The 19,809-nt window shown below is 38.9% G+C and overlaps 2 protein-coding genes across 4 annotated transcripts in view; both read left to right on the forward strand.

Moving 5' to 3' along the window:
- Positions 1 to 2,429: 2,429 nt before the first annotated feature.
- The window catches only part of LOC134211392 (GATA zinc finger domain-containing protein 5-like), a 679,652-nt gene continuing 662,272 nt past the window's right edge, over positions 2,430 to 19,809 (forward strand). The window contains exon 1 of the mRNA XM_062688198.1: positions 2,430 to 2,448. The gene's annotated coding sequence lies outside the window, so the exon portion shown is untranslated. The remainder of the gene's footprint in view (positions 2,449 to 19,809) is intronic.
- The window catches only part of LOC134211395 (uncharacterized), a 215,876-nt gene continuing 198,506 nt past the window's right edge, over positions 2,440 to 19,809 (forward strand). For 2 of the 3 annotated variants that reach the window (XR_009979012.1, XM_062688204.1), the window contains exon 1: positions 2,440 to 2,917. Coding sequence is in view for 2 of the 3 variants with exons in the window: in XM_062688204.1 (XP_062544188.1) it covers positions 2,800 to 2,917 (118 nt within the window). In the remaining variant the exon portion in view is untranslated. Of the gene's footprint in view, positions 2,918 to 3,411; positions 4,217 to 19,809 lie in introns of those variants that run through there. The other variant, XM_062688203.1, reaches the window with a different exon arrangement.

Here is a 19,809-nt window from a genome sequence, read left to right on the forward strand (position 1 = left end):
ACACGGAAAACGGGATTGGGCGTCACTGGACATCATTTGTGATGTTCAAGTCGAAATACACGTGTTCAAATGGCTGTCAGTTGGCCCAACTAAAAACCGAATTCGTTAGTTGGGCCGAGGTCGTGGCCCAACCAGCGAATCGCGACTGTAGTTGCAAACGATGGGCTGTTTTTTTGTGAAATCGTAATGACAGAAAACTTGGCCGGGTTTACCACCATTCGGATCAGAGAGCACCAATCAGCGAAGCAATCTATTTGAAGTTGTAAGAACTGACAATAGGCGATGCGATGTATTTCCAAAATGATTTTAAGGTCGCTCGCAGATGACCTAAGACAACCGACGGCATTTGATAACGAGATGTACATCGTTGAAATAGATCAGGAAGATCAGTGGTCCTATAAGATAATGATCTATAGATGACTCCCTTGTGGTATACCGGATGGTGCATGAAAACGTCAGAAAGATACGAATGAAATCAGTTTAGCAGACTGCCGCTGACTCTGAATCGGTCCAGTTTTGCAATGGGTAATGGAGAGAGGTCAGTATAAATAACATCCGTTTGAGCCTGTTCTGTTAGACTGTTTGTGACGTAGGACGTGAGGCACAGTAAATTGGTGAAAGTCGAGCGACCGACAGTAAATCCGTGTTGATCATTCTTCTTCTTCTTCTGGGCGCCACCGTACTGTCTAGCAGCAGCGATAGCTTGCGCATAGCGGTTATATCTTAATCTAAACCTGTGTTGGTCATAATGGTTTTGACCACCCGAACAACTTTGTAGAAGGCGGCATTATTCTAAAAATTCCAGATTTTGAGATACCTGACCTATCAGGTTATTTCCAATACACTAGCGCCGCCAAGCGGTTGTATTATTAACTAAACTTGCTTTCGTCATGATGGTTTTAATCATCCGAACAATTTTGTAGAAGACGGCAATATTCTTAAGATTTCAACTATCGAAATATCTAACCTTTTAGGTTATTTCCAATTCACTAGCGCCGCCAAGCAATTGTATTTCAAATTAAACTTGTTTTCGTCATGATGGTTTTGACCACCCGAACAACTTTGTAGAAGACGCCAATATTCTAAAAATTCCAGATTTCGAGATATCTAACCTATCAGGTTATTTCATATGCGCTAGCGCCGCCAATCAGTTGAAATCCAAACTAAACTGACCTCCATCACAATGGTTTTGATGATTAATACCAAAAGATATTTTAGTTACTAGATAAAGATTGTCGCTTCGGTTCCCTTTGTTCTGCTGTCCGAAACATGTGTGGTACATACCTGTCAAATCGTATGGATTTTCCTTCTTTGACATTTAGCTCCCCTATCCTCGCCAGCAAAAGATGTTACGGACAGCGACGACAGCGACAATCTTTATCTAGTAACTAAAATATCTTTTTTAATACCCGAACAATTTTTCAGCAGACGGCAGACTTTTTATTTATGGGTTACTTTATATTTCAGTGTGATGGTTTGGCAACGGTTGGAGCGGGTCGCCAAATTTGCCAACTCGATATTCACCGAAGGTTGCGTTTACATTTCCCAAACCCGTTTACCAACGACCGGTGCGCGTTCGCGTCATGATAGAGGTTGCTAGTTTGGCTTTATTTACGCACTGGTGGGCATCGTCTAAGGGAGTCATCTATTGATCATTATCTTATAGGACCACTGATCTTCCTGATCTATTTCAACGATGTACATCTCGTTATCAAATGCCGTCGGTTGTCTTAGGTCGAAGCTTCGATACAACTATGTATACGTATTGGTTATTGTCTTTACGATTTACACTCCTCTGATTGGTTAATGATATGCTTTTAAAATATATTTGCTAATAAACATTCATGAAAAATCGGGTTACTTTATTCTAAAATAAAATAGTATAGTACCGTAGACCCCGATAATTTGAACGGTACCTCATTCAAATTAAATGGGTTCATTTTAATTTGAACTTCTGGTTACTCTATAAGCATCAGAAAAGCTGGTTTCTGGCTGCTCTCTTTGCTGGTTTGTTTTGATTCTGCGTTCCATTTCACGATGTTCCATTTTCTTCTCTCGATTCCACGCGCTAAATGATGTTTGAACCATTTTTAATTTGAACGATGTTCAAACGAACGGGGTTTAAATTAAAAAGTGTTCAGATTAAAAACGGTCATATTACCGGGGGTCCACGGTATTCAGATTTATTTATTTATAACCGAGTTTATAACGGTGAAATGAAATACAAAATAATCGATTAACAGATAAATTGACATCCCCACATAAATTCGAGATTCCTATATATTTTTCATTGGGACACATCTGTCAGTTTTGTTTTCCTTTTGTGTTGTGGTTCGCTTCGTGCATTTTCAGTTTTTTTTCGGTCGATCTCCGCAGGTGCAAATCTGTCCCAAAATCGCGATTTTTATTGTTTTTTTTTCGTATAGAAAATGTTTCAGAAATATACTGGTGATTCCTTAAAATATTATTAATTGAGTGCGGTTTTTGTTTTTACGTGATAAACGTTTTAGTGAACAAGAATAATAATTGACGACAAGAAAGGTGCTTGGAGAATCGCGCAACAAACTCATTCCAAGGGTGTTCGATTTCGGTGTTATTTTCTGCAACTTGAGCCGGCGGCTTGCGGTGGCTACTTGTTGCTTGCTGTCAGAGTTCTCGTTCCGTGATTAGAATGTTGCATCAACAATGTCCAAAGTGATGATTGGACAGATTTCTAGAAGTGCAGATTGGTGAAGCAAGCAGTTACGAAAAATAGGCTGAGAATTAGCTTGACAGTTTGTTATCAGTGACGCATGCAACATGGAACCGTCTTACTCATCCGGTCAGGGAGGGGCACCAGAAACTTCGAGTTCATCCTCGACGTCTTCTGTTCCGTACCAAATTCACAATCTGGAAACCGTGGCAGAAGAGAATGAAGGTTTGATTTGTTTTACTTTTCTTTTAAGGGTTCCACAGTTGGTGATTCCAAATAAAGTCGACGAATTAAGAATGTATTTCGAAATTTCCAATCGGGGGGACGACGAATTTTATTTTCGTCTAAATAAATTTGTTGAAGTTCTTGGATCAAAGTATTTTGTATTTGTAGCTGGACTTGTTGAAGACATTTTCTATTCTCTGGATTACAAATTTGATACTTCCTTGACCTGTACAATGGTTGCTCCGATGGGCTCACTCGAATTAAATGAATTCAATTACAAACTACATATTTGTAATTGACTAACTTTTGGTTAATGCAAATTATTCGTCGATTTTATTCGGAATCAATCAGGTGACTTGCGGGTCTTTAAGTTCAGCTTTTCGTGCTTCTCAACTTCTTCCGATATACTTCCTTGTATAGCTGAGATTTTGCTGCTGATCCGACAAAAAGAGAAGTGCCTAATATTCTTCTTTTCTCGCACTTTTCTATTCCAGCTACGAAAAAGCCTATTACTGATCTCAATGTGGAACTTCTAGTCGAAGACAGCACAAAATCTCAGCTATCGAAGCACCTGATTAGATTGCTGCAGCAATTCGTTCAACGTTATCAGCACAGCATCGAGATAAGCGCGTTTGATTTACTCTTCATGACAGTCTACAGTGTCGCACTCGAGGCAGGATTTATCCCTGTAGGGCATCGAGTTATGTACATGTCCAGTCGCTTTCAGCCCCGTTTTGCTTCTTATGATAGCAACGTAGTTTGGCTGTTCTCCGGAATCGTGCCGGAAAACTTCTACAGTCGCGAAACCCGCAGCTACCGATTGGATCTCAATCTGCTTGGATCGGATGTGCGATGTTCCCTGGTGGGAATTAAAAGTGGCGATTTACTCATTCTGAACTTCACCACACCCCATCGGGTCGAAATTCCGGGTCAGAGCATTACACTTCCCGTGGCCCGGTACATCCCGTTGGTAAATCTGCACAAACTTGCACTGTGCTGTCAAAATTTGAAGGAGCTCTCGTTCAAACTCAAGAACGGCGTTTTCATCCCGATTCGAAATGCTATCTGTCTGGGCGAAGACATAACGATTTATCCCTCGCTCGATGGGCTACCGGACGAAGTTGTGGCAATGCTACTGGTGAAGTATCTCGACAAGAAGACTGCTTTGCGGCTGTCGGCCAGCTGTTCTAGGCTTAGAATGCTAATAAAAACTTATTGCGCTCAGTGGTTTGCTTAACGCTGTTGGGACGGCTTGGGATGGTAGCGGTTTGGAGTAGAATAAAGTTGTGTCTGTAAAAAGTGTTTTGCATGAAATGGAACGGAAAGAATTTCTTAATCAGTTTGGGTTTCAGAACATAGTATAAAACAAAATCCTGCTTAATCTACCTAACGGTGATGGTGCTTTTTTCGTGCATACAAAAACAAGTTTGGCTATATATTGTTGCAAGCAAATCGGTTTGGATTAGTGTTTAAAAAATGAGTGACTACATGGGGTTCTTTCACAAATTACGTAACGCTGAAGGGGGAGGGAGGGGGTCAAGCCGAACGTTACGATCCATACAAAAAACAAATAAACCTTCCATACAAAAAGTGTTACGAGGGGGAGGGTGGGGGCCCAAAATCACCAAATTTAGTGTTACGTTATTTTAGAAAGAACCCATATACCAGGGACTTTACTGGAAGGGGCACCGGACCGACATTTTTCGAATGCTCCTTAATGTAAGGTTGATTTTAGTACATAAGGTTTTGTGGGGGCCCGGGACGGGGTGTCCCAAAGCTTATGATAGTTTTTTTTTATTTATTATCAGACTAAGGCCGGAGTGGCCTGTGCTGCACATAAAAGTCTTCTCCATTCAGCTCGGTCCCATTGGCGTAAATAAGGGGGGGCCTGGCCCCCTCCAGACCTACTTGTGGCCCCCCCCCAGAAAATTTTGAAAAGTAATTCCAACTTAGTCAGTTTTTATTTCATTTACATATTTCCTACATATTTCTTAATTTTGATTATGAATTCTATAAACATATTTTTTGTTGCGTTATCACATCTATGACCATTTGTTCAGTAAAGCATCGAAATATTCAAGTTGGACCCCCGGGAACATTTTCTCGAGTTTTAAGCTAAAATCAATGCCGCTTCTAATTCAGTTGCTAGCTTAAAATAACAATTTTTTTCTGCATTTGTTTGACTAGTATCCTGGTCGCAGAAACATAAAAACATAATTGTACTAAGATATAAATATTTCTGTTCTATTAAACTACCATCCGCTTCAAAAAAGACTGAAGCAACTACTCAAAATGAGCACATGTACACAAATCCGGTCAATGAAATTTCGAACGACCATTCTTTCGAAAATCTTCGAGTTAATCGCAAGGTATGCCGCAAAACAGTTGATCAAATTCCTATGGAGCTTTTTGCTCTCGCTACATAATTCTAGCACAGAAAGATATAAAATTATAAAACTTAAGAATCTTTGTTACAATGACAGAAAAATCAACAACGCATTCCATTGAAAGTATTAGGACAAAACTTAGGCAACCTTCGCACTCACAACAGAGATTGCATTAAAGAAATATTTTTATAATCCTCAAAAGATCTTGTTCCATTTAATTTTTTGGCGATTTCATTAGGATCATCGGAAAACTCTTTTGTGCCTGCTTTAGTTAGAATTTGTTTTTTAGGATAAAAAAAAATTAGATCAGAAAACATTTCTTTTGCAGAACAATTCAGATCGATTTGGTTGCTTCTCAAGTCTCTTTGATTTTTGCAGAGAAATCTCTCACCTATTCAGAAAACCATGATAAAGCCTCTTCCTAACGTCAGTAACTACAAAAACCCTATGTTATTCTGGAATTTGATTTATGACTCATAATTTTATGGCTCATGGAATTTATGACTCATAAAAAACACTTTAGGATTCCAAATTTGTATTCATCGGTACTTAACTATTTCAGCACATAGCATACATTTTGGAATTGCATGAATACTTAGATTGATTATGACAAAATTTCGTGGAATTTATTCCACATCTAAAGAGTTTCAAAAATTTCAAGTTACAAAAAAATCGAGATCTTTATGCATTAAGTAATCATGGAAATGCTTGAAAACTTTCAGAAATATACTCATATCGAATTTCATTCATAGATAATTCGAAGAAGATTCTTGAATCTTAGATTACACATTTATCCACATTTAGTAACATGGAGAAGACAAGTTGACACAGACACACCGTTTTGAAGCAATCACAGCATCATTGGAAATCAATCGTATTATTCGCGATTTTTTTATGTTAGTTCTAGAACGAATGAGCGATAAACTTAGTCAAACAATTTCTATTGCAATCCATGCGCACAGTACTTTAAATCGCCTTTGAAAATTACATCCCACCAGCTGGTGCTATGGCCCCCCCTAGACCGAGACTCTAGTTACGCCTATGCTCGGTCCATGGCTGCACTTCGCCAACCACGCAGTCTGCGGAGGGTCCGCAAATCGTCTTCCACCTGATCGATCCACCTTGCCCGCTGTGCACCTCGCCTTCTTGTTCCCGTCGGAACGTTGTCGAGAACCATTTTCACCGGATTACTGTCCGACATTCTGGCTACGTGCCCGGCCCACCGCAGTCTTCCGATTTTCGCGGTGTGAACGATGGATGGTTCTCCCAACAGCTGATGCAACTCGTGGTTCATTCGCCTCCTCTACGTACCGTCCGCCATCTGCACCCCACCTTAGATCCCAAGTAACCAAAAGTTCCTTTAAGAGTACGTTATTCGCTTAATCAGCTTCGTTGAGCTGCTTAAGCGAAAAACGTTGTTGAAAGTCGTTTCAACGAGAGGTTCCGGAATTATAATTCTCCGTCACGGAAATGAGTTTGATACGCACGTAATCCGTTGATGAATTGGAGAATATAATTTTCCTATTAGAAGACACATAGAACTTATTTACTACACGAGATTTATGAAATTCTTCATCAGCATGAATTTATCTTCATACAATTTTAGGCTTGGGTAAAATGTACCGTGAAAGTGGCCTTGTGAACCCCTGAAGACGGGTACAACATAGTAGTATCCTTAGAGCTTAACATTATATAAATCATATTTTGCACTTACGTTTAGTGTCCTCACTGGCCTTCGCTACGGGTACTAATTGAGCCGGACGGACTTCTACATAGCTTACGGGTATGCGCAAATCCAGCTGTATGATATCGGTATAATTCAAGTTCAATTCGATAATGTGGGAAATTTTGTAATTTTCTCACCGGTTCTGATAGCAAAATCGAGTACTGCCTTAGCACATATGCTGATACACTGATCACTAATCATAGCCAAATTTTTAGAGAGAAATCTGTATTCATAAGGAATTAGCCTACCGCTATTTGTATGGTTTAATTCACTTGGTATCTTATTAATTACACTAATATGCTATGAAATAGTGTATGGGAAGATGTTGAACAACGTTGAACAAGTTTTGTCTATCCTATTTCGCTTTTTGTTTTTATTACCTTTCGCGCCAACTCTCATATGAGTGCAGAAGTATCTTATCAGTTGAGTGCACTCCTATCACACTCACCGTTGGCTGTTGGGGATAGTGGGTCAAAATGACCAAAGTGAGGTGCGCTAATCGTGTCGATTAACAAACGTACTGTTAAAGAAACTTTTGGTTATTGGGATGGTACGTAACACTTTCCTTTCAAAAACTTCCAGTGCGCATTGGTCCTCCATGAGCATCGTCCAAGTCTCGTGTCCGTAGAGAACTACCGGTCTTATAAGCGTTTTGTAGATAGTCAGTTTGGTACGGCGGCGAACTCTATTCGATCGGAGCGTCTTACGGAGTCCAAAGTACGTACGATTTCCAGCCACTATGCGCCTCCGAATTTCTCTGCTGGTATCGTTATCGGCGGTCACCAGTGAGCCCAACTACACGAATTCTTCAACCACCTCGATTTCGTCACCACCGATAGAAACTCGTGGTGGGTGGCTTACATTGACCTCTCTTAAGCCTCTTCCTATCATGTACTTCGTCTTCGACGTGTTGATGACTAGTCCAATCCGTCTAGCTTCGCTTTTCAGTCTGATGTAGGCTTCCTCCATCCTCTCAAAGTTACGTGCCATGATATCAATGTCGTCGGCGAAACCAAATAACTGGACGGACTTCGTGAAAATCGTACCACTCGTGTCAATCCCTGCCCTTCGTATTACTCCCTCCAAAGCGATGTTGAATAGCAGACACGAAAGACCATCAGCTTGCCGTAACCCTCTGCGGGTTTCGAAGGGACTCGAGAATGCCCCTGAAACTCGAACTACGCACATCACCCGATCCATCGTCACCTTGATCAACCGTATCAGTTTATCCGGAAATCTGTTTTCGTGCATTAGCTGCCATAGCTGGTCCCGATCGATTGTATCATATGCGGCTTTGAAGTCGATAAATAGATTATGTGTGGGCAGGTTGTATTCGCGGCTTTTCTGCAATACCTGACGTATGGCGAACCTGGTCTGTGGTAGAGCGTTCACCCATAAATCCCGCCTGGTACTGCCCCACGAACTCTCTTGCAATTGGTGTTAGTCGGCGGCATAAAATTTGGGAGAGTACCTTGTAGGCGGCGTTCAGCAATGTGATTGCGCGGTTTATGATAGTGAATGTTTATGATAGTGAAATTCTACAAAGAAGATCTGGTTGCACTTATTCTGAAATATGTTCATGTTATTATGTTGGCAACTTTCATTTTTGTTCAACCATTCAAGTGACTTCACGGGAGTGTACAGTTTTTTAATTTGTTAACCAGAGGCGTCGCGTCCGCATGTGCAACCTGTGCACTGCACAGGTAGCAATTTTGTCCCTAACATTTAAACTCTCAATAGATTTCTTGTCATTCTTATACAAATACTTGGATTATGTGCATTTGTCATATGTTTAGTACAAATTTAACGATTGAGTATAAATACATAATCGTAAAATATGCACGGAATTTTCACAGGCGACATGTGATATGAGGCAACCGAAATGCTACGATGGGGGCGCGTTATATTTTACTCCACGATACCGAAACGACGACGCACCGCCACATGTTGTCCAACTCGTGCACTTTCAGCAGAGAACGGTTTGCCATGCATCATACACGCATTATTTTGTATGTGTAGGTCATCCGCTTTAACCGCAATCGGCGATGTATAGGTAGCCAAAGCGTTCATCGTTTGCAGTGCACGGTTTGGTGCCGATGCAGAAAAGCACATCGGTTTGGTGCCTACCGAGTAGGTAACCCATACCGCTTCAAACAGCGCATGCGCGTTTGGTTGAAGAGCGCGCAATCGGAACAAAATAGAAAAAGAAAAGAGGCGGTGATTAAATGAATTTTCTGCTCTCTCAAAGCGTTCCATGGCAAAAGTCCGGTTAATAAGTACATTGGATCACAAGCGTTTTAATATTTCATATTGATTGTGATTGTGGCTTATGATAATATTTTTCGTCAAATCCAATATCCAAAAGCTATTCGTATACCATGTGGACAACTTAGCGGGTAGAGGGGTAGGAAAAATGTCCATGGTTAACACAAATTAATGAAAAATTGCATGATCAGATGTGTACGCTAATGTAGGGAAGTACACATATAAAATTGTTCGACATATTTCCACGTGGTATGAAAACAGCCCCTCGGAAAAAAAGATTCATCTAAGAAATAAACTTAGGCTGACCAGATCGTTTCAGTGAAAAAACGGGACAAACGCACTTGCAAAATGGGACATGTCAAAAAACCTTGTGGTTAAATTCTAAAGCTGTAGAAATTTCAAAATTTATGGACTTAATTCTCGAGTAGTAGTTGTGGGAAAGTAAGAAGTTGTGGGAAAATACTAAACTACAATTTTTCTCTCTTTAAATGAGCGCGAACAAAAACAAGTAGGAACAAAAAACGTATTTGTTTAATATTAAAAAAGTGGAATTTTGATATTTCATTTAATCCACTCTTAAAAATGCATTAAGGATTCTATTACTGACCAATATCAAAAACTTTTCCAATTCTGAACAATTGAAAATAACAAAAAAAAATAGTCAAAGTACCCTGCATAAAGCCCCGGTCTGGGCATTAGAGAGATAAGAAAAAAATGCCAAAAGACAAATGCGGGAAGAGCAATAGGGAGGGATTAGTGATTTCCCGTGCCAAAACCTTTTTTATGAATATAAGTGAGGGAAAATCTCCGGATTAAGAATAACAAGAATCTCAACAAGGGAAGAACATTAATAAAATGTAATTTTAATCAATTCAATGAATATGGTTGACGCATGTGAATAAAAGTCAAATCTAATCAATTCACAATTATTTTTGATTGAAATTGATTTAAATGGCGCTAAAAGTATCTTCACACCTCGGGAATATTGTCCGTTATTTTATTCCCATGTGCTTCCAAAAAGGTGGAGCTCATGCAATTTCGTCGCGAAAAGTAAAACAATTTTATAGGCAGGTTTACAGCTCGGACTCTCGGAGATTGAATTGTATTTCGAATCAGGCCGAAATTCTAGTTTTCTACAACGGAATCCCGTCCACACATCTTCTTATTGGCATTACATCCCCACATTGGGACAGAGCCGCCTCGCAGCTTAGTGTTCACTTAAGCACTTCCACAGTTACAGGGCTGTTACAAACTAGTCGAATTCCAATCCGCGAAATCCGCGACTAGCAAATTGAAATCCGCGACTAAAAACAAAATCCGCGACAAACAAAAATATGATTTCTTACTTCAAAACACGTTCCATAATTTAAAAAAAAAACAATATTTTTGCTTCAAATCTATTTGTCAATAGAAAACAAAATGAAAGAAAATTCGCTAATTTATGTAACGCTTTCACCATACCATGAGCCAGAGAAAATATATGTGCAGCGTTGAACTATGTCCAAAAGAAATTCATTTTTTGATTTGCCGGGAAACTCCCCATTTGAATCGATATTGTATCATTGCCCTTCTTTAAAAGTTGTTTATACAGATGGCAGTCTTTTGTCTTAGGTAAATACCAGTTATATCAAGGGCTATATTTGAATTATACTTTTCAGTACGCTACCACGTACACGATGGCGTTCTGCCATCTTGGTGAGCATTACAACGCCGTATGTGCTATCCATCGTAGGATTAGTTTGAAGTCTAAAGGCTCACGTTCAGTCAAACAGTTTGTTTCAACTAAGTAATCACAAACGAACTCTAGAAAAGAATAGCGATGAATTTTGAAGCGAAGGTAACGGAACAAAAACTAGCCTACCAAAAAGTTATTTGAATGCATAATAGAACAAAGGACAAACACTTAATGGTATGTATGAGATGCCTGCAATATATAGTAGGAGTCATTGAACATGGTACAAAACTGGACGCAACTAAAAAAACCTCTCTATCGTTCAACCGACGATATTCGGATTTCTGAATATCGACCCAACCATTGAAAGGCGATCTGATCCTTTCTCACAAAAAGAAAGGTCAAACAATCCACAAGGATTTTCTGTTTGGCAGATAATATTGGCGAGGATGGTCAAAATGTGGCATTCCCAACCTTAACCTCAATCCTTCAGCAGCAAGTTAATTAACATACCACCGGAGAACAGCGCGCAAAGAAAAGATTATTGTGAGACACTCGAGGATGCAGATGGACCATATTTGCACCACACTTAGAATAGAAGCCATACAAGCGGCAGGAACCCCAGGATTCCAGTCCTCAGGGAGAAGCCAGAACCGTCGGGACCCTATCATCGCTATTTTTTGTCTATTTTATAGTGTTTTTTTCTCTACCAAATTTTAACCTAACAATCATTTTAATGTGATAATTTTAATCCAAAATAACTGGCGAAGCCCTTGGTTGACTCGCAAGCTTTTAATTTAAATTGCTAAATCCTTCTTATTTCTTTCCTGTTGGTGTTGAACCTAATATTATAAATTTAAAACACCTAAATAAATACAGCTTCGATTAGCTATCAGTTTCGTCCCGGCAATTGCAGGTGTGAATATTACTGCGTTTGATCCGACTTTATCGACCTCTATGCAGCGCAAGTAATGATAATTGTAATTCCGCAATTAGCGGCACAAAAGTTCTGAGCAATAAAATAAATAGTTCTCGGCATTTCGGTAATCCAGAAATACAATACGATCGATCTCACAATTCGACAGACTTTCTATGTGTCCACTTAAACCAACATCCATACGACTATTGGAAGATTATTCAAATACCATGTGTTTGATATTGACGGATCGCTTATTTTAATTTGATTCTAAAATTAAATTGAGGAAAATCGTGATTTTCGCGAAAGTGTAGATATAAATCCGCGATTTTCGCGACAATGTTTGACGGAACCGCGATTTTCGCGACTGGAAAGGTAAATCCGCGACAAATCCGCGAAATTCGCGAAAAACGCGAAATTCGCGAAATCCGCGACTGTTGTAACAGCCCTGCAGTTATTAACTGCGAGGTTTTTCTAAGCCAAGTTACCATTTTTGCATTTGTATATCATTAGGCTAACACGATGATATTTTTATGCCCAGGGAAGTCGAGACAATTTCCAACCCGAAAATTGTCTAGACCGGCACCGGGAATCGAACCCAGCCACCATCAGCATGGTCTTGCTTTGTAGCCGCGCGTCTTACCGCACGGCTATGGAGGTCCCGTCCACACATGTGGAAGCGAAATTGGCAGACAAGCTCCTGATCCGTAAACTAGCCTTAAAGAATATGTGTGGACCGAAATCCGACGATTTTGTTCTGCTGATTAATAAATTGTTTTCGTCGTCGTTTTTTTACAGATGATGGTTTCGAAATATTCAAAAAGACTTTGAATGATAAATCAAACGATTGAAAAATATATGGTATAACAGATTTGAATAAAATAGAATTACTTAATTCGCAAGGAAAAAAATCGATTTATTGGTGCTGTGCGTGGCCTGATTTTCAGGATAAACTAGCCTACCAGTTATCAATTCCGTTCAATCTACTGATGAAATTGGCCAAATTTTAATGCCTTCGGAATAAGCAGAAAAAAGTCAATGAAATTAAACTGTATGAAAAAATCTCCCGTTGTCTGTTGTCATCAACTGTTCAAAACCTTTTGGAATGTCGATCTATGCAAAATACATAACGGCGTATATTGCATTCTTTTGAAAGCAACGCCAAATAACATTAAATCTCACATTCATTTTTTTATAAGTTTCTTCCACTTTCTTTGAATTTGGTTTTTGATTCCTGCCTAAAATATTGAATTTGTTTGAATAATATTTTGGAGCTTTTTGGAGGAATCAATGAAAAAACGGGACAAATTGAGGTTTTTCTAGATTACAACGGGACAGCACAATAAGGTCTAAAAAACGGGACTGTCCCGTTAAATACGGTACGAATGGTCAGCCTAAATAAACTAAAATAGAATAATTAATAATTGAGTAACGTTTAGATTACAGATATGTTCCGATTTTATCACGCTCCGATTTCGTCAACAAAATTATTCCGTTTTTATCAACAAGTAAATTCAATCTTTTTTTTTTAGAGATTTAGCCTTTAAAATAAACTAACTTGGGTTAGTTTTTGGTTAAATGTTGTATTTATAATATTTCAAGCACTAACGGTGATAAGTCCGTAGCTAACAAGAGAGAAAATATCTTTTCACCGACTTCCCCTCATCGAAATAAAAGTGATAAGATGCGGGTTTGTTTGCCCTTTATTACTTCAGGACGAAGGATTACATTGTTATGTAGCGTTGTGAAAAATCGTTGAAATACTTTTTCGGATGTTCTAGGCCGTCCAAACTATTCTGGAGTACATATCCTCGAATGCATCAAGAAATATGTCTACAAAAAAATTGTCCTAAGCTGAGATATATGCCTAAAAATATTTATGTGATCATAAGACATAAATAAATCGCCTGCTTTGAGCGTGTTTACAGCGGCACACTAGGAGTTAACTTTCTCAAATCAGTATGGCGAAAGGCTTATTCCGATTTTGTCACTGTTCCGATTTTATCAACTAACTCACGGACCGTGTTGATAAAAACGGAACATATCTGTATAAGCTTCATTGTAGGGAGCCCGTTTTTCTGATATGTATGACATGCTAATTACGAATGTGTATTACCTGTCTATTCATTCTTAATATATTTCAATTTTATGAACACATAATTATTAAGACTTGTCTCATTCTACGAAATAACTTGAATTAAAATTAAAAGATACAGTTTCATTGAATAGCTGTCTTATATGTCATATTGAAAAGCATTATGATTCGTTTGTTTTTCAATTAAACCCACTTTCACTTTAAGTTTAGTTTGATTTTAATTCGATAAATTAGATGTAGCTTAGAAGCAGATAGACGAAACATATGGGAAACACGGTTGAAGATAGATCGTTCATATTGGATGTGACATTTCAGGTCCCTTTTTCAGGTCAGGTTTTTCTCAAAATATTTAACACTGATACGGGAAGCACGAACGATTATCAACTCATCATAATTTACATCATTGATTGCTTAACTTTTTTCTACAACAAATATAATTTAAATAAAAGTATCACCGGCGCTTGCTTACTCGTAGTTTTAATGCTGATACATTGACAGCTACATCAAACAACTGAAAACCGAAATGCACCGCTCGGTGCACAGGTTGAATAATTGACCACGCGACGCCTCTGTTGTTAACTAAGATATCCACATGGTGCCAATAAGAAGGTTTATTGGGGGTTGTATTGAAGTGTTTTTAAGTTGTTTCGAAATCAAATCTAATACAATTTAATTCTTGCGTTTTAATTCGTCATAATAATCATTACTCAATAATTAATAATTTAATTTGCTTATTTTGCCCGATAGAGAGACTGTTTGACAGTTCAATAGGTAGATTTGGCTTCACCGCTTCACTCTACGCAACTCTTTAAAATACATTCTGGTCTGTCCCAGCTTTACCCTTTGGTTGCACATTCAGGACTGCAATCTTGCTAATAGTGCGGCGACGGATCCCGTTGATCGTCTGTACGACGGCTTGTCGCACACGGCCATCATGTCCTTCAATCACGGATATAATGCGCCCTCTAGTCAGCCCATTGGGCACATCTTTCTCCACCAAAACAACAAAATCTCCCATTTTGGGATTATCCGAATCCTCGAACCACACCACATGTCAGCATCAAGAGACTGGGTAAGTACTCTGGCGTCAAACTCGTCCAGAATCGATCGACCATCAGCCTTGGCATATTCCAGTTGGTGTGACATACCTTCTCGGTCTCTAACAATGGTTTCCTTTGGCCGAACCACACCATTGGAACTAAAGTGGACAAAGTTATTTGGCGTCAGGGTCGCCTGTTCTTCCGAATCGAGAAGAATGAAGGTCAGCGGTCGCGAGTTGATCATAGCACCAGCTTCAGCGATGATTGTGAGCAGGGTTTCGTTGTCGGGATTATTTGAGCTAGTTAACGACCCAAGCGCTATCTTGTCGCTACTAGTTGCCCCCTAACGCCTCCAAAGTGTGGAGCGGAGAGTGTTGAACACACATTTCGTATTCGCGTCGGTGCATGTATCCGCTAGATAGTTGTTGATGGATCTTGCTGTAGCTCACGACTAGCGCCCAAGAAGTTCGTCCTGCTGTCCGTATATATCACGCTGGGAGCCCCACGTGTAGACACAAAACGGCGGATTGCGAACACAAAACTCGGTAGATAGCTAATGTGGGGGCTACCCCAAATGGCATAATGCCATTTGGCATAAGGAATTGAATAGCCAGGGGCCATTTGGCATAACGACCGTTTGGCATAATAAAGAAAAATAGTCATAATGGTTTTAGGGCCATTTGGCATAACGACCATTTGGCATAAAAATTAAAAGAATTTTAAAAACTCTAGGCAGAAGCTCGATTTACATCTGTATTATTGCCTTATTCTGGGAATATGCCTGTTTTAAGGAGTGATTTACTTTTTCGCCTAATTTCGTGTAAATTTTAATTCAAATGGACTTCAATGAAGAAATAATGTGCTAATTTGCCTTATACCTGAAAAATGTGATTTTTTCAAGTTTTTGTTTTCAAATGCAAATGCGAATGGAGGAATGATCTACTCATTAGAACCCTTCCAACCTAATGCATGCATGCTTTCTCGTTAAAGGAGAAATCGTGTGCTTCAAAAGATGGAATCATCAGCTCAAAATTTGTCTCATTCTAATCGTAAGCATAGAAAATGAATCACATACGCTTCGACTTTTGCGTTCTTTAGAAGAAAAAAAATGGGTCATCTAGTCTTCTGCCTTCTTCTGGAAAAAAGCGTACTTTTGAAGAATGGCTCATTTACTCTTTTGCCTTTTTCGGGGAAAATGCATACCTCTAAAGAAGGAGTCTTCTACTCTTTTGCACAATCCCGGGAAAATGCGTACTTTTAAAAAATGAGTCATTTATCTTTTGAATTTTCCGGGCAAATGCATACTTTAAAAGAAGTAGTTATCTACTCCTGCCTTTCTCCGGGCAAATGTATACTTTTAAAGGAGTCATCTACTTTTTTGCTTCATCCCGGGAAAATGCGTACTTTTAAAGAAGGAGTCATCTACTCATTTACCTTATTCCGGGCAAATGCATAATTTTAAATAAGGAGTCATTTACTCTTTTACAGTATCCCGGGCAAGAGCGTGCTTGTAAATAAGGAGTCATCTACCCTTCTGCCTTATTCCAGGTAAATACATACTTCTAAAATAAAAATCATATATTCTTACGATTAACCTTTTTTGTGCCAAATGGTCGTTATGCCAAACGGCCCATTGTATTTGATACATCTTTTCAATGATTATGCCAAATGGCCTCGAGGTACCCAACAAATTATACCAAATGATATTTATGACAAATGGCCTTTAGACATTTAAGTCGTTATGCCAAATGTCATTAGGGGAAGGTGGGTAGACTTGATCCCCGGGGAGACTTGATCACCCCCTGTTTTATCGAAGACTAAAGTAGTTTTGTTCTAGCGTATTTTTTAGTATTGATCCTATAGACAAATGACCTTTATGTGGTGAGTTATTTTTTGGATTAACAACCTTATTTATTCTGCAGGGCGGTTTGTATGTTTTGACCTTCCTAAAGATTTTTTTATTGGCCAAGCAAAATTTGAACAACTTTTCATAAAAATGACCAAATGTTTTAATTTTTTCACAGCACAAAGCCATAAATATGCTTAATGATCTGTACTGATGAAAATGTTAACATACCATCAAAGTTTTATGATATTTGGATTTGAAGTTATTGCCTCAATATGGGGACACTTGTTCCCCCATTAGTCACCCATACAAAAATTTGGCGAGAAAATTCAAAAAAATATAAATCTATTCTCAGGCTTCTATTTTTTTGTAGATTTGACAGATTTGATGAAGGGTTGTCAGGAAAAAATATTTATTGCGTGGATATCATAAAAAGGGGATCAAGTCTCCCCAAATTTTAAAATTGCATGTGCTGTCAAATTCAATAACAAAAATCGTTCACGTATACGCACAGCAATTCGAAAATTCCGCGTATTTTGAAGGAAAAATATTTAAAAAACCTGAAGGCACCTTTCTAATTTTATCAAAGCAAGTTCTTGGAGAGGGATCAATTTCCCCCGAATATTTTAAAAGTCGATTTTTGACAGCACTCCAAAAAATCGATTGTGTATCAATAACAACAATAATTTAAGGACTGTCATACATCAGCAAAGTTAAATACTATATTTCTTAGAGAGTCTGTGTGGAAATTGCGTATGTTTATTTATTTTTGGCATACATATACATCGGAAATCAGAAAAGGGGATCAAGTCTACACAGTCTCCCCCAAGATGAATACACAGCTAGGTGTTTCAATTTGCCCAGTTTATGGACGAGAAGAAGGCGGGGTGAAAAATTCATTTTCGGTGCAAACCATAAACAAACCGGCTGGCTCTTCCATACTAAAATCCAAGATGGCTGAATCGTGAATTTGGCAGATTGGAACACCTAGTGGTGTATTCATCTTGGTCTCCCCTATGCCAAACGGCATTATGCCATATGGGCTTCCTCCGCGAATGTGTGACCTCGAGATTAATAGACCTCACGGAGAGACAGGTGAACAAGGTGACCCACTTTTTCACCACGATGCGTCCACGTTTAACTGGTATCGGCCCAAAATAGTCGAGCCCGACTTAGGTGAATGGTCGTCCACAGTGTTACAAATGAGCCTCCCACAAAAGAGCCATTTAAGAGGTTACTGGTGAAGCTTCACGGATCTAGCACCTCTGGTAGTTTACTTGAGACCTAGCGTACTACCGTGCGAAGATTCGATATATGTGGAAGTGTTGCCGAATTTCGTTGACGACTGTTTCTTTATTACCGTGCAGAAATTTGCGATGATATCAGTCAACTGGGAACTTTGATAGCCGGAGATGTCGTGGAAGAATAATGGGAAACGGGGTGGCTCCGATTCAATACTACCGCCGCACATAGGAGTAAATAAGCCAATTCTTGGCCAAAACTATTTTTTGCGGTTATTTGGGCCTGATATTCCTAAGATGAAGTAATAATTGCCAATCATGCAGGAAAATGCAATTTTTTGGCTAGATCTATCCACCTAACAGTGTAAAACCAGATGAAAATCTCAAAATACATATGTTTTCAAATAAAATCTCGCGCTTTATGTAAAATCAAAATCTCTTGCTGCCGCTACGTGAACGATTCTAAAATGGCTATATTTCACAAAGTAGCAAGAAACCCGTAGTTAAAGCTCTATCCTTAAATGGATTTTCTAACATTTACATAGGAAAAAAACATCTAACTTATTGTATAAATTCGCATGCACAAAAGTAAACACTGTTTTCTGCTTGAACACTATTTTCTCCTTAACTCCCCTATCAGGGAATAATATCAGGTATGGGCGTTTGAAGCTTTACAACAACCTAGAACGTCCTGAACATAGCAGAGTTCAGAAACAGAAAATATTCAGTACATTAGCAGCATCTGTATTGTTCCAAAATAAGATTATCATTCAAACGTACCTATAGAGGTACTGCGGTAAACAATCTACTTTTTAATATCCCTTGGACGCCCTAGGGTATCCAAACTATACTTGAGTTCAGGACTTTAGATGTACAGCTACTAAAAAGTTTTTTTTCGTTCAAACTTCCTTTATTCGCCTTGAAGGTCAATACACATCGGAAAAGAGCTTTGGGAAATTCATTACAAATAAAAAACGCCTAGATCGGATATATATATATATATATATATATATATATATATATATATATATATATATCGGAGCTTTGAGTGACAAAAAAGCTACTGTCATGACTGTAGATCGCAAGCTTTGAACTCAAAGGCAGTTAGGATGACTCAAATTATAAAAAAATGTCTTGCGGTGTTTGTTGGTCTTCCGTGTGACAGAAAAGGTTACTTTAGCAGCTGTAGAACTCAAGTCCTGATATCAAGGACAGTTTGGTTGATTCAAAATATCCCATAACTATTTTACAATGATAGTTGTGTAGCTTGCTGCTGCGCCAGGAAATCACCCATTGCGCATTATTGCACTCGGCGAAGGTATCGCCTTACACGGATCACTGTTGGACTCTAACTGAGGGAGAACGATGCTTGGCTGCTTGCTCGTCACCAACACCAAGACGGCATAAACAGCATATAATATAGAGTGGTATACAACAGGGCTGTCTCGCCCCACACATCCCCCTTTCTCTCCGGCTTTTTTTATTAGGCTCTTGCAATTATAACTTGTCCATGGTTTCTCTTTTTTTGTACATGCATTATTGAGCTTATATTTAATTAAACACTCGGTAAAAATACCACTATAAAGATTTATTTGCCGAAGGCACCATTCCAAGGCCAAGGAAATCGAAAACCATTTTCTATGGAATATTGTCTTATATTCAGGCAACGAACAGATATTTCCGGTTTGAATAGATGAAGTTTCC

This window comes from Armigeres subalbatus, chromosome 2, assembly GCF_024139115.2.
Source record: "Armigeres subalbatus isolate Guangzhou_Male chromosome 2, GZ_Asu_2, whole genome shotgun sequence".
Taxonomy (NCBI): domain Eukaryota; kingdom Metazoa; phylum Arthropoda; class Insecta; order Diptera; family Culicidae; genus Armigeres; species Armigeres subalbatus.